Below are 14428 nucleotides of genomic sequence, written 5' to 3'. Positions count from 1 at the left end.
CACTTGTGTCTGTGTATGCACCTGTGTACAGCCTTATTTGTGCCTATACATGGTTTTTGTCCCCATAAGGAAAAATACCTTGGCTGTGTTGTAGGTTTGTGTATATTGCACAACATTCTTCTCTCAGAAACTTGTGTTTTTTGGAGGTAGCAGTACAAATTGACAAAACTTAAAACATCATTTTAGCTAATAATTTTATTTATTTATTTGACAGTCATTTCTTGAGTACCTTCTCTGCATATTCAATAAATGCATTATTTTCAGCATCAGAATATAGTGGTGAATTAAAGTTCTTGCCTAAAAGAGCTAGATTCTCTCTCATTTTACATTTTATAAAAGCTACTAAGACTGATGCAAATTAACTTACATGAAACTGATTTCCATTTTCTTTGCATTTTTTGGTGTATGCTTGATGAACAAAGAAAAGATAAAAAAGGAAAAGAGAAGGAAAGTCCTGGTTCATTCACAAATTAGAGTTCTCAAAAAATTTAGAGCTGCCCATTTGTATTCTGGTTTTTACTTAAGTGCAATCAAACTAAGTGCAAGAATCTTTAGTATGCTAAGATGCTGGGGCAGTGATAGGGCAAGTTGTGGTGGCAGGATGGGGTTCCATATTCTGACGGTACATTTTCTTTTTTTATTGTATTTTGTTTTTTGAGACAGAGTCTCACTCTATCACCCAGCAGGCTGGCACAGTAGCGCAATCTCAGCTCACTGCAACCTCTACCTCTTGGGTTCAAGCGATTCTTCTGCCTCAGTCTCCCAAATAACTGGGATTACAGGAGTGTGGCACTACTACCCGGCTAATTTTTGTATTTTTAGTAGAGACAGGGTTTCACCATGTTGGCCAGGCTGGTCTCGAACTCCTGACCTCAGGTGATCCACTTGCCTCGACCTCCCAAAGTGCTGGGATTACAGGTGTGAGCGCCATACCCAACCCTGACAGTACATTTTCTAGGTCTGCTGTAATTCCCCAATATCACAGAAGTTAATAATTTGACAATTGTTGTACATAAGCATCTTTTCAACATGGGGATGCTTACAAATATTATCTTATTTTCTCTTTAGTTACACTACATTTTTCTGACAAAATAGTAACATATAAATTATATTACTCCAATTAGTTGACCACCAAGATTAAGAGATTTTTTCCCAAGGTGATTACAAATCTGCAAACAGAGTATAATGAAGGGAAACCAAGTCTCCTACTTCAGTAATTGACTTGTTGGTTTTTGGTTTCACTACTGGGGTGCCTTATGACTACACATGATATTCTTAGACAAAGCGCATGTTGGTGGAGAAGATGGGACACGAAGCAGTGGAACTTGGCCATGGAGAAGCAAACATCACCGGCCTGGAGGAGAACACCTTGATCGCCAGCCTCTGTGACCTGCTGGAGAGGATATGGAGCCATGGCTTGCAGGTCAAGCAGGTAACAGTTTTAGGAGGTCCTGGTGACATGGCCAGTTAAGAGCCCTGTGAAGAAATGTAACAAGGAGAAAAATACGTCATTAAAAAACAAATAGGCTCTTTTGTCACAAGGGGACTAGAAAAATGCCACAGACATTTTAATTTCAGAACAAGAAAATATAACCCATGAGCAGGAGGTGGTTTGGGGATCTTTCCTGCTAAGCAGGAAAGGATGAAATAGCACATCATTGCAGAGGCTGTATCCCTAGTAAGTTCCATTAAATGTTTGCCTTTGTCACTGTCCAGAATTAATAGTTCCTTGCCATTTTAAGTTAGATCTAATAATTCAGGGTGAAAAAATTCAAATGGTCTCTTTGCTTTCGTCTCTCTAGTCTCCCTTTCTGATTTTTTTCTGATGTGTGCGTGTTTCTTTCTTCTTCCCTTTTTCTCTTTCTCCTCTCACCTCTATTTTTTTGTTTTATTGCCACTCCATATATCCAAACATATTTTACATATAGATGTACACAAGTACATTCTGTGCTGCTAGAGCATTTTAATCCCATGGTTACTAATGTACCCAGTGTAGACAGCCCTAATTATATACAACTAAGTAACAACCTAGCAGACATCAGAAATCTTCTGCCTGCCATGCTGGCCCTTTGCTTAGCTGCTTCCTTTCCCCAGGCTCTTGCCAGTCTTCTCAGTGAGGCAAAGGATGACCTTTATGATACATGCAGAAGATGCTCAGAATGTCATACAGCTAGGAATGAATAAGCTTGGGTCACCAAACTTCTAAATGGCTATTGGAATATGGATGAGAAATTATTTTATGATGAATTACTTCTTATGAAATTTTTACACACCTTGTACTTTCAGGGGAAGTCGGCTTTGTGGTCACATTTAATTCAATTTCAGGACAGAGAAGAGAAACAAGAGCACCTTGCAGAATCACCAGGTATGACATCATTGGTAAAGAACTAGCAGCATCGGACTCTGAGAAGACTCAATACTATATGGCCTTGTCTTGATCTCTTTCTCTCTCAAGCTAAAATTTACTCATTTTGCCAATAATGGGATAAAGTAGAAGGAGCAGTATTACTGACTAACTGTGAGACCTGGAAAAAGTTATTTGCCCTTTCTGAAGTCCTGCTTCATCATCTATAAAATAGGGAAAATGAGATTACCTAGGCTGGAATGGTCATGCTGATCAAGCAAGGTATCATGTGAAAACCCCCAATGAATTGTAAATGGCCATGCAAGGATACATTACTCTCAGTAGCATCAGAATATTTTTTTTCTTAAAAGTTTTATGCCAGGCACGGTGGCTCACACCTGTAATCCCACCACTTTGAGAGGCCAAGATGGGCAGATCACCTGAGGTTGGGTGTTCGAGACCAGCCTGGCCAACATGGTGAAACCCCATCTCTATTAAAATACAAAAATTAGCTGGGCGTGGTGGTGGGTGCCTGTAGTCCCAGCTACTCGGAAGGCTGAGGCAGGAGGATCGCTTGAACCCAGGAGGCAAAGGTTGCAGTGAGCCGAGAAGGTGCCACTGCACTGCAGCCTGGGCAACAGAGCAAGACTCCATCTCAAAAAAAAAAAGTTTTATAACCATCATTAGTGATCTTTCAGGGAAAAAATATGTACATATGTCTCAAAAAATTTCAGGAGTTGAATCTCTTCTTCAATTTATAGAAAATATGTTAGAAGTGTCATAATTTTTTAGCTAATTAGAATTATGTAGGGTTTCTAAAGCTAAGTGTTCTTACTTACTGTGTATTTTTCACAACAACACATGCTTTTCTTTATATAAAATAACCATCTATTTCACAAAAAAGTAGAAGTAACTGTGGTAAGCTAATGGAGATAAAATGCTTTATACTGAATCGGCCATTTTGGAACCTTTTCATAAAGTATGGATTACTTTGGATTTTCAGAAGTTTTAGATGGAGTCTCCTCTTGTCACCCAGGTTGGAGTACAGTGGTGTGATCTCAGCGCACTGAAACCTCTGCCTCCCAAGTTCAAGCAATTCTCCTGCCTCAGTCTACCAAGTACCTGGGATTATAGGTGCCCACCACCACACCTGGCTAATTTTTGTATTTTTAGTAAGGACGGGGTTTCGCCATGTTGGCCAGGCTGGTCTCAAACTTCTGATCTCAAGTGATCAGCCCTACTCAGCTTCCCAAAGTGCTGGGATTACACGCATGAGCCACCTCGCCCAGGTGGTGGCGGATGCCTATAGTCCCAGCTTCTCGGGAGGTTGAGGCAGGAGAATCGCTTGAACCCGGGAGGGCGGAGGTTGCAGTGAGCTGAGATCATGCCACTGCACTCCAGCCTAGGTGACAGAGCTAGACTCTATCTCAAGACAACAACAACAACAAAAAGTCATAAGCCTAACACAGTTTAAGAAAGAGTGCAGGGGCCGAGCATGGTGGTTTATGCCTGTAATCCCAGTACTTGGGAGGCCGAGGTTGGCAGATCATGAGGTCAGGAGTTCGAGACCAGCCTGACCAACATGGTGAAACCCCATCTCTACTAAAAATACAAAAATTAGCTGGGCGTGGTGGTGTGTGCCTGTAATTCCAGCTACTCGGGAGGCTGAGGCAGGAGAATCACTTGAACCTGGGAGGCGGAGGTTGCAGTGAGCCAAGATCGTGCCACTGCACTCCAGCCTGGGTGACAAAGCGAGACTCCATCTCAAAAAAAAAAAAAAAAAAGGGTGCATTGACCAAGTGCAGTGGCTCACACCTACCATCCCAGCACTTTAGGATGTCAAGGCGGGCAGATCACAAGATCAGGAGTTCAAGACCAGCCTGGCTAACGTGGTGACACCCCATCTCTACTAAAAATACAAAAGTTAGCCAGGCGTGGTGGCGGGCGCCTGTAATCCCAGCCACTCGGGTGGCTGAGGCAGGAGAATCGCTTAAACCTGGGAGGCGGAGGTTGCAGTGAGCTGAGATTGTGCTGTTGCACTCCAGCCTGGGCAACAAGAGCAAGACTCCATCTCAGGAAAAAAAAAAAAAAAAAAAAAGAGTGCTTTACAAATATGATTTAAACCAAACCTTTTTTTTTTTTTTGAAATGGAATTTTGCTCCTGTCACCCAGGCTGGAGTACAGTGGCACAATCTCGGCTCACTGCAACCTCTGCCTCCTGGGCTCAAGCCATTCTCCTGCCTCAGCCTCCTGAGTAGCTGGGATTACAGACGTGCACCACTGTGCCCAGCTAATTTTGTATTTTTAGTAGAGACAGGGTTTCTCCATGTTGGTCAGGCTGGTCTCGAACTTCTGACCTCAAGTGATCCATCTGCCTTGGCATCCCAACGTGCTGGGATAACAGGTGTGAGCCACCATGCCTGGTCTTAAAGACCCGTTTTGTTTGTTTGGTTGGTTGGTTGGTTGGTTGGTTGGTTGGTTTTTTGAGACGGAATCTCTCTCTGTCGCCCAGGCTGGAGTGCAGTGGCGCAATCTCAGCTCTCTGCAAACTCTGCCTGCTAGGTTTACACCCGTCTCCTGCCTCAGCCTTCTGAGTAGCTGGGACTACAGGCCCCTGCCACCTCACCCAGCTAATTTTTTATATTTTTAGTAGAGACGGGGTTTCACCGTGTTAGCCAGGATGGTCTCGATCTCCTGCCCTCGTGATCCACCTGCCTCGGCCTCCCACAGTGTTGGGATTACAGGCGTGAGCCACTGCGCCCAGCCTGAAGACCCTTTTGTTCACCCTAATTTCTTTTCCCTCACTGCCCCTAGAGGGCAACACTACCCTAAATGTAGTATTTATTGTTAGAAACCTAGTGTTTAAATGTATTTAATCAGACAGCTAGGAATATGAGTTGACTACATTGCCCTGGAGCTCCTGCAATCAGAATGCCAAGGTTCTGCTGTCTCTGACTGTAACTATATTTATAAAGATTCAGATCAAATTTAAAAGCATTCTCTAGTGTCCATCTCCTCTGCCACTTTTTCTGTTAAAAAACAAAAATGAGGTCAGGCGTGGTGACTCAATGCCTGTAATCCCAGCACTTGAACCTGGGAGGCAGAGGTTGCAGTGAGCCAAGATCACGCCACTGCATTCCAGCCTGGGCAACAGAGTGAGACTCCGTCTCAAAATATATATACATATATATATATGAATATAAAATATGTATTAAAACATCAGTTTAAATTGAAATCTCTCATTCTTAAGGAATAAGTTGCAGTTATGCAAAAATTAACGGTTTTTAAAATCTGAATTTTTTTCTACCAAGTACTTTTTTTTGCCAATTATTAAGCTTCCTAATTAATGGCAATAAACAGTCTGCATTGTCATATTTAGGAAAGATCCTTGAAGATTTATGATGGGCCGGGCACGGTGGTTCATGCCTGTGATCCCAGCACTTTGGGAGGCCGAGGTGGATGGGTCACTGGAGATGAAGAGTTGGAGACCAGCCGGGCCAACGTGGTGAAACCCCCTCTCTACTAAAAATACAAAAATTAGCCAGGCATGGTGGCAGGTATCTGTAATCCCAGCTACTCAGGAGGGTGAGGCAGGTGAATCGCTTGAACCTGGAAGATGGAGGTTGCAGTGAGCCAAGACTGCTCCCCTGTACTCCAGCCTGGGCGATGGAGTGAGACTCCATGTCAAAAAAAAAAAAGATTTATGATGGGTTTGAAGATTATTCTTACTAGCATTGAATCATGATGAGACTAGATGCTGGATTATTATCGTGAGTCTTCAGAAGCAGCACTAAACAGGAGTCAGAGACATTTTAAGGGTTGTAGAGGAATGGAAAGATAGCAAGAGGACCATAGTGGGTAGGCAGTATTAATTTTGACCTAGTGATCACTGCACCTAGTAGTTTGACATCCTATTTTAGAGAAAGAATTTCAGAATACAATTGGTCCTAGAACAAAGAGTGTTCTTAACACATCACTCAGAAGTTTTAACCTTTAAATTTGTTGAGAGGACTGGGTGTGGTGGCTCACGCCTGTAATTCCAGCACTGTGGGAGCTTAAGGAGGGCAAATTACTTGAGGCCGGGAGTTCGACAACAGCTTGGCCAACATGATGAAACCCTGTCTCTACTAAAAATATAAAAGTAAGCAGGGTATGGTGGTACACACCTGTAATCCCAACTACTCGGGAGACTGAGGCATGAGTATCTCTTGAACCCAGGAGGCAGAGGTTGCAGTGAGCCAAGATCATGCCATTGCACTCCAACTTGGGCAACAGAGCAAGATGCTGTCTCAAAAAAAGAAAAAGTGTTGAGGCTGGGTATGGTGACCCAGTCCTGTAATCCCAGCACTTTGGGAGGCCGAAGTGGAAGGATCACTTGAGCCCAAGAGTTTGAGACCAGCCGAGGTAACATAGTGAGACCCTGTCTGCAAAAAAAAAAAAAAAAATGTTTTTTGTCTTAATTAGCCAGGTATAGTGACACACGTGTGGTCCCAGATGCTTGGGAGGCTGAGGTGGGAGGATCGCTTGAGCCCACGGGGTTGAGGCTACAGTGAGTACTGTGATCCCACCACTGCACTCCAGCTTGGGTGACAGAGCAAGACCCTGTCTCCAAAAAATAGTAACAATAAAGAAAAATGTTGAGCCAGTTCTTAAACTTTGCACCTTCAGACAAGGTTCTACTAGTAACTGGAAATGGATTTTGACAGGGCGTAGGTGTAGAACCCTTCCACTGAAGAGAATGGAAATGCTGCCTTTTTTCCTTTTTTTTTTTTTTTTTTTTTTTTTTGAGATGGAGTTTTGCTCTTGTTGCCTGGGCTGGAGTGCAATGGCGTAGTCTTGGCTCAGTGCAACCTCCACTTCCTGGGTTCAAGCGATTCTCCTGCCTCAGCCTCCTGAATAGCTGGGATTACAGGCGTGTGCCACTACACCTGGCGAATTTTTGTATTTTTAGTAGAAATGGGGTTCACCATGTTGGCCAGGCTGGTCTTGAACTCCTGACCTCAGGTGATCCACCCACCTCAGCCTCCCAAAGTGCTGGGATTACAGGTGTAAGCCACCGCACCTGGCCAGAAATGCTGCTTTTAAGTGTTTTTTCTGGATCTAACCCAGGAATTTTGAGTCACTCTTCATCTTACCTTCATCGGAAATTTTCTATTAATTACTTACCTACCTATAGACTGTACATGGTTCTGTAGAAATATACAATCTCTGCCCTCAAAAACTGCTGTCTGTGCTACATTTATAAAATTTACCACTCCAAATAGAAAGTAAACAAAATGTTTAACTTGTGTTCATTCTTTTTTTTTTTTTTTTTTTTTTTTTTTTTGAGACGGAGTTTCGCTCACTCTTGTTGCCCAGACTGGATGCAATGGCATGATCTCGGCTCACTGCAACCTACACCTCCCACGTTCAAGCGATTCTGCTGCCTCAGCCTCTCAAGTAGCTGGGATTACAGGCATGCGCCACCACATCTGGCTAATTTTGTAGTTTGATTCAGGCAGATGAGCAAATTCTTGTAGCCAAGAATTAAATCCATGAATCTTTATTTTGAAGGAGAAAGTGGCCTATTGTTTGAGTATTTTCAATTAAGAAATAGTAATGGAAGTATACATTTAAATAGTTTATAAAATTCTCTTCTAGCTGGAGTAGGCTTCATGGAAATCTTAGATTTTAGGTCTCTAGATAAAAGAAGTGGTTCCATTTCCAAACCCCTAATCTGCCCTTTGCTCACAGGCTTTTAAACTCTTCTCTCCAGAGTCACTAATAAATTACCACATTCATTTCCTAGGGTCACCATAATACAGTACCACAAACTGAGTAGTTTAAACAACAGGGATTGCCAAGCACACTGGCTCACACATGTAATTCCAGCACTTTAGGGGGCCAATATTGGAGGATTCCTTGAGCCAGGTGTTTGAGACCGGCCTGAGCAACACAGTGAGACCCCCATCTCTTATTATTTAAAACGAAGTTTCTCACTTGCTGTCTAGTTTGAGAGGCATGATTGCTTCTGGTTGTCATGTTTCCTTCTAGCCGACTTGTTAATTATGGTTTCAAATCCCCTTTTTTCCTCTGTCAATCTATTTCTTACCGCCTGTGTGGCCATCTTTCATTTTGTCTAATCATCTGGAGTACAGAGGCATTCTCTGAGCCATCTCACTTTGTCCTCAAAAAGAAAGATGTGGCCGGGTGTGATGGCTCATGCCTGTAATCCCAGCACTTTGGGAGGCCGAGGCAGGCAGATTGCTTGAGTCCAAGAGTTTGAGTCCAGCCTGGGCAACATAAACATAGAAACAAAACCCTGTCTCTACAAAAAATACAAAAATTAGCCAGGTGTGGTGGCACGCACCTGTAATCCCAGCCATCAAGAGGCTGAGGTTGGAGGATCACTGAGCCCGGAGATGGAGGCTGCAGTGAGGCAAGATCATGCTGCTGCACTCCAACCTGGGCTACAGAGTGAGACTCTATCTGGAAAAAAAAAAAAAAAAAAAAAAGCTAATTGAAAAAAAGACATATATATATATTTAGCTTCCCATTGTCCAAACCCATATAATTATTTGCAAAACCGGGGTCTTTCTATGTAGTCCAGGCTGGTCTCCCTATGTTTCCCAGGCTGGTCTTGAAGTCGTGGGCTCAAGTAATCCTCCTGCCTTGGCCTCTCAAAGTGTTGGGATTCCAGGACTGAACACACAGGATTTTTTTTCACTCTTCAAGAGTTTAATTGTGTGACTTCAATTCATGAGCCCAGAGATGTTTCACATTTTTAGTAGCTTAGTTTATATACATTGCTTTCATGTAATTATCTAGAGCTATTAGAATGAGTAACTAGAAAGTAACTGGCCAGGCATGGTGGCTAACACCTGTATCCCCAGCACTTTGGGAGACCAAGGCAGGCGGATCACTTGAGTTCAGGAGTTCAAGACCAGCTGGTCAACATGGTGAAACCCGGTCTCTACTAAAAAATACAAAAATTAGCTGGGCGTGGTGGCGCACGCCTGTAGTCCCAGCTGCTGGGGAGGCTGAGGCATGAGAATTGCTTGAACCAAGGAGGCAGAGGTTGCAGTGAGCAAAGATCACACCACCGCACTTCAGCCTGGGCAACAGCAAGACTATGTTAAAAAAAAAAAAAAAAAAGTGCCTGGTCCTTATGGCCAGAATTTGTATGCATTGGCATCGTTTGCTAGGTGGTCTTTTGTGATTCGTTTAAAATTTCCAAAAGCAGTTCCAGATTACATAGAAAGAAAATAGCTGGGTCTGGGCACAGTGGCTCACGTCTGTAATTCCAGCACTTTGGGAGGCTGAGACAGGCGGATCACCTCAGATTGGGAGTTTGAGACCAGCCTGACCAACATGGAGAAACCCTGTCTGTCCTAAAAATACAAAAAATTAGCCAGGTATGGTAGTGCATGCCTATAATCCCAGCTACTCGAGAGACTGAGACGGGAGAATCACTTGGACACAGGAGGTGGAGGTTGCGGTGAGCTGAGATCGCACCATTGCAGTCCAGCCTAGGCAACAAGAGCAAAACTCCATCTCAAAAAAAAAAAAAGAAAAGAAAAGAAAGTAGCTGATTTACTGTGTTAATAAAATAGCCCAGACATAGGAAGACCCCGTCTCTACAAAAAATTTTTAAAATGAGCCATGTGTGGTGGTGCACACCTGTAATCCCAGGTACTCTGGACAAGGCTACGTTGGGAGGATTGCTGGAGCCCAGGAGGTCAAGGCTGCAGTGAGCCACAATCACACCACTGCACACTGCACTCCAAGCTCAGTGACAGAGCAAGACCCTATTTTCTTTAAAATTTGTTCTTTGACATTTTGGGCTAGATGATATAAATTGTTAAAATTTTTTCTTATCAAAGTAGTTTCAAAGTATTTAATATGAACCATGTATATTTTTTTATTACTTTTCTAATATTTTGCTGGTATTTTTCTACATAGTTGCCCTCGGACCAGAAAGAAGAAAATCTGAGTCAGGAGTTATGTTGCCAACACTCAGGGTCTCTCTTATCCAGGACATGAGGTATTTGTTATTAATACATGTGTTAGCATGTGGTGATAACTTTTTGAAGTATTTTGTGGCTTTTAACTAAATTGCTCAAATAATTATGGCTATGTGTATTTTTGGCTTATGTAATTCTGAATAAAGTATTTTTATGGTTTCATTTACTTTGTTTTTATACCATTGTATTGTTTCCTGACATTAAATTCAAATGGAAGATGCAGCTGAGAAGAGTTTTAAAGCATCTCTAAACTTTTTTATTTTATTTTACTTTAGCGACAGGGTCTTGCTTTGTCACCCAGGCTGGAGTTCGGTGGTGAAATCGCCACTCTCTGCAGCCTCAACTTCCCAGGCTCAAGCAATCCTTCTGCCTCAGCCTCCCAAGTCGCTGGAATTACAGGCACCTGCCACCACGCCTAGCTAATTTTTTTGATTTTCACTAGAGACAGGGGTTTTTTTGTTTGTTTGTTTGTTTTTTGTTTTTTGTTTTTTGAGATGGAGTCTCACTCTGTTGCCCAGGCTGGAGTGCAGTGTCACGATCTCACTGCAACCTCCGCCTCCCAGGTTCAAGTAATTCTCCTCCCTCAGTCTCCTGAGTAGCTGAGACTACAGGCATGTGCCACCATTCCTGGCAAATTTTTTGTGTTTTTAGTAGAGACAGGGTTTTACCATGTTAACCAGGATGATCTCGATCTGACCTCGTGATCCACCCGCCTGGGGCCTCCTCAAGTGCTGGGATTACAGGCGTGAGCCACCGGACCCGGCCAAGATGGGATCTAATATTGCCCAGGCTGGCCTTGAACTCCTGGGCTCAAGTGATTCTCCCGCCTCGGCCTCCCAAAGGGCTGGGATTACAGACATGAGCCATTGTGCCCATCCTAAACTATTTTATAGCTTCTTTTGTTCAGTTTTTAAAACTCCCTTAAATACCTGCTGCCCACCGATACAGAAGAAAAAATCTGCAAATAATGGCAGGATATGTGGCAGAACAATTGCAATCAGGTAGACTTAGTTTGAAGCAAATACAGATCTGAGAATCATCACTTGCAATTACTGTTAAGAAATCGTTAGAAGACATCAAGATACCTAACACAGATTTATTGAATGAGGAAGGCAGAGGCTTTTATCTTTTAAATATTTTAGGTACAATACTTAGTCAACCTTTACAATGTGTGGGTTTAAAGCAGTATCATAAGATCTGAGTGCAGTGGGTCATGCACTTTGGGAGGCTGAGGGAAGAGGATCACTTGAGACTGAGAGATTGAGACCATCCTGGGCAACACAGCGAGACCCTATATTTTTAAATAATTAGCCAATTAAAGATTATCAATGCAGTCTGGCTTATTTTCTCTAATGCCATAGAACATAAGATTTCATATTTTCCATATGTTGTCCAGTGCAACTTGAAAAGTAATTCAGTGGATTAAAGTTGTGGCTGATATTTAATTATGGTATAGAACAGTTACTTTGAAAAGCAACTTAAGTATTCACCCTGTTTCATTACTTTTTTTTGAGAATCAGAAATATTTATTTACAGGTATCTATGACTCTTCAGCAAGGACATAATGAAGCCTGAAAGAGTGAATGAGTGTTAAATGCTTTATCTTATGACATTGTCTGTGTGCTTGTGTTGTAATGGCAATTATGATGTGAGACTAACTTCATGATTCAGATGGAACCTTCAAAGATTTAATCAACATCAATTGTATATTATCGACTGCTCCCTTTAAGTATAAAATAACCTTTCTGTGCCCAGTACTGTTCACTCTTCTTTTCTAGTCAGCGTTATCCTTAAGATCTACATCTTTGCTGTTGCCACTATTCTTTAGGCATATTCAAAACATGAGTGAGATCAAGACTGATGTTGGACGAGCTCGGGCATGGATAAGACTGTCTCTAGAAAAGAAGCTCTTGTCCCAGCATCTTAAGCAGTTGCTTTCTAACCAACCACTCACCAAGTAAGATACCATCTTTGATACATTTCTGTTTCTATACCCTTGTGCATACAAAGCATGTTGCGTAAACTGACAGACTGCCTTCTTCAGTATGAAGTGCTGTTTCCTGTGCATGTGCATTCTTCTTTATCTAACAGGCATGTGCTTTGAGAACTCTGTCTTGATGTAATACTTGATCGTTTCAGGGAGGACACACCAAACATAACAACCAAAGGCCAGATTGCAGTTGGGTGTGGTGGCTGTTGCCTGTAATCCTAACATTTTGGGAGGCCAAGGTGGGCGGATCACTTGAGTCCAGGAATTCAAGACCAGCTTGGGTAACATGGTGAAACCCCATCTCTACAAAAAATACAAAAATTTGCAGGGCATGGTGGCGCACACTTGTAGTCATGGCTATTCAGGAGGCTGAGGCAGGAGAATCACTTGAACTTGGGAGGTGGAGGTTGCAGTGAGCCGAGATCGCGTCACTGTGCTCCAGTCTGGGCGACAGTGCGTGACTGTCTCAAAAAAAGAAAAAGAAAAAGCCCTGCCAGAATCAGGCAGAAAGCTAGCTAGTTCATACAAGCTGACAGTAACATCCAAAAGATAGGTTAAATTTATATAAACCTTATGTTATATTGTAAAATACACAGATAAAACCTGGAGTAATAAAAGAAAAAAATAATACAGTTCTGTGATGAGGTCCCAGTAAAGGGCTTCTTCTGAGAGCCTTGAATTCAGCAGTTTAGAGCAAGGGTTCCCAGCCCTTGGGCCATGGACCAGTACTGGTCCATGGCCTGTTAGGAACCAGGGCTGCACAGCAGGAGATGAGCCTAGGGCAAGCAAGCATTACCGCCTAAGCTCCACCTCCTGTCAGATCAGCAGCATTAGATTCTCAGAGGAGCACAAACCCTATTGCGAACTGCGCATGTGAGGGATCTAGGTTGCCTGCTCCTTATGAGACTCTAATGACTGATGATCTGAGGTGCAACAATTTTATTCTGAATCCACCTCCCCCTCCCCGGCCCCTGCGACAGCCATGGGAAAATTATCTTCCGCGAAACCGGTCCCTGGTGCCAAAAAGGTTGGGGACCACTGGTTTAGAGCCAGGAAACCAGTCAAGTACATGTCAATTAATTGTTAACCGTTTTAATTTCTTCTGTTTACTCTATCAAGAAACCCTCTTCGAGGTCAAGTGCAGTGGCTCACACCTGTAATCCCAACACTTTGGGAGGCCAAGGTGGGCAGATCACTTGAGATCAGGAGTTTGAGACCAGCCTAGCCAACATGGCAGAACCCTGTCTCTACAAAAAATACAAAAATTAGTCGGGCATGGTGGCATGCACCTGTATTCTCAGCTACTTAGAGGCTCAGGAGAAGCCTCTTAGATACTTAGATACTCGCTACTTAGATACTCAGGGGAATCACTTGAGCCAAGGTTGTGCCACTGCACTCTAACCTGGGCAACAGAGCGAGACCCTGTCTCCAAAAAAAAAAAAAAAAAAAAGCTATCTTGGATGAAATATATTGTCCTTGTATTTAGTGCTAATTTGAAGGCTAAGAACTTTGACTTCTCAGGAGCAAAGTTAGGCAGAGAATTACACAAAGACCTCAAACATGACAGTCTATTAGAGTCCCATCATAGTAACCCAGTGCTTTTTGTAGTTTTGTATTTGTACATATCACACTTGGATTACATACCCCCTGGAGCATTTTCAGATGATTCTTAATGTCCAAAGAGTAGGTTTGATAAAGAATGAAATGTCACATACAGCCTGTGAAGCTGACCTTGTTTGCTTAAAACTGGCATGGTTTTGTTTTGTTTTTTTTTTTTTCCAATTATAAAAAGTTACTGGCCAGGCACAGTGGCTCACACCTGTAATCCCAGCACTTTGGGAGGCCAAGGTGGGCGGATCATGAGGTCAGGAGATCGAGACCATCCTGGCCAACATGGTGAAACCCCGTCTCTACTAAAAATACAAAAATTAGCTGGGTGTGGTGGCACATGCTTGTAATCCCAGCTACTCGGGAGGGGAGGCAGGAGAATCACTTGAACCCGAAGGCGGAGGTTGCAGTGAGCCGAGATCGCGCCAGTGCACTCCATGCAGCCTGGCAACAGAGCAAGACTCCGTCTCAAAAAAAAAAAAA

The 14428-nt window shown here is 42.9% G+C and overlaps 1 protein-coding gene across 9 annotated transcripts in view; it reads left to right on the top strand.

The window, feature by feature from the left end:
* DENND5B (DENN domain containing 5B) overlaps positions 1–14428 on the top strand; it is a 201460-nt gene that overhangs the window by 158747 nt on the left and 28285 nt on the right. For 8 of the 9 annotated variants that reach the window (XM_073020604.1, XM_007968100.3, XM_037990157.2 and 5 more), the window contains 4 exons: positions 1280–1432; positions 2287–2365; positions 10286–10367; positions 12176–12304. In XM_073020604.1, coding sequence (XP_072876705.1) covers positions 1280–1432; positions 2287–2365; positions 10286–10367; positions 12176–12304 — 443 coding nt within the window. The remainder of the gene's footprint in view (positions 1–1279; positions 1433–2286; positions 2366–10285; positions 10368–12175; positions 12305–14428) is intronic. The other variant, XM_037990158.2, reaches the window with a different exon arrangement.

This window comes from Chlorocebus sabaeus, chromosome 11, assembly GCF_047675955.1.
Source record: "Chlorocebus sabaeus isolate Y175 chromosome 11, mChlSab1.0.hap1, whole genome shotgun sequence".
Taxonomy (NCBI): Eukaryota; Metazoa; Chordata; class Mammalia; order Primates; family Cercopithecidae; genus Chlorocebus; species Chlorocebus sabaeus.
This window is presented reverse-complemented; position numbering and strand designations above follow the sequence as displayed.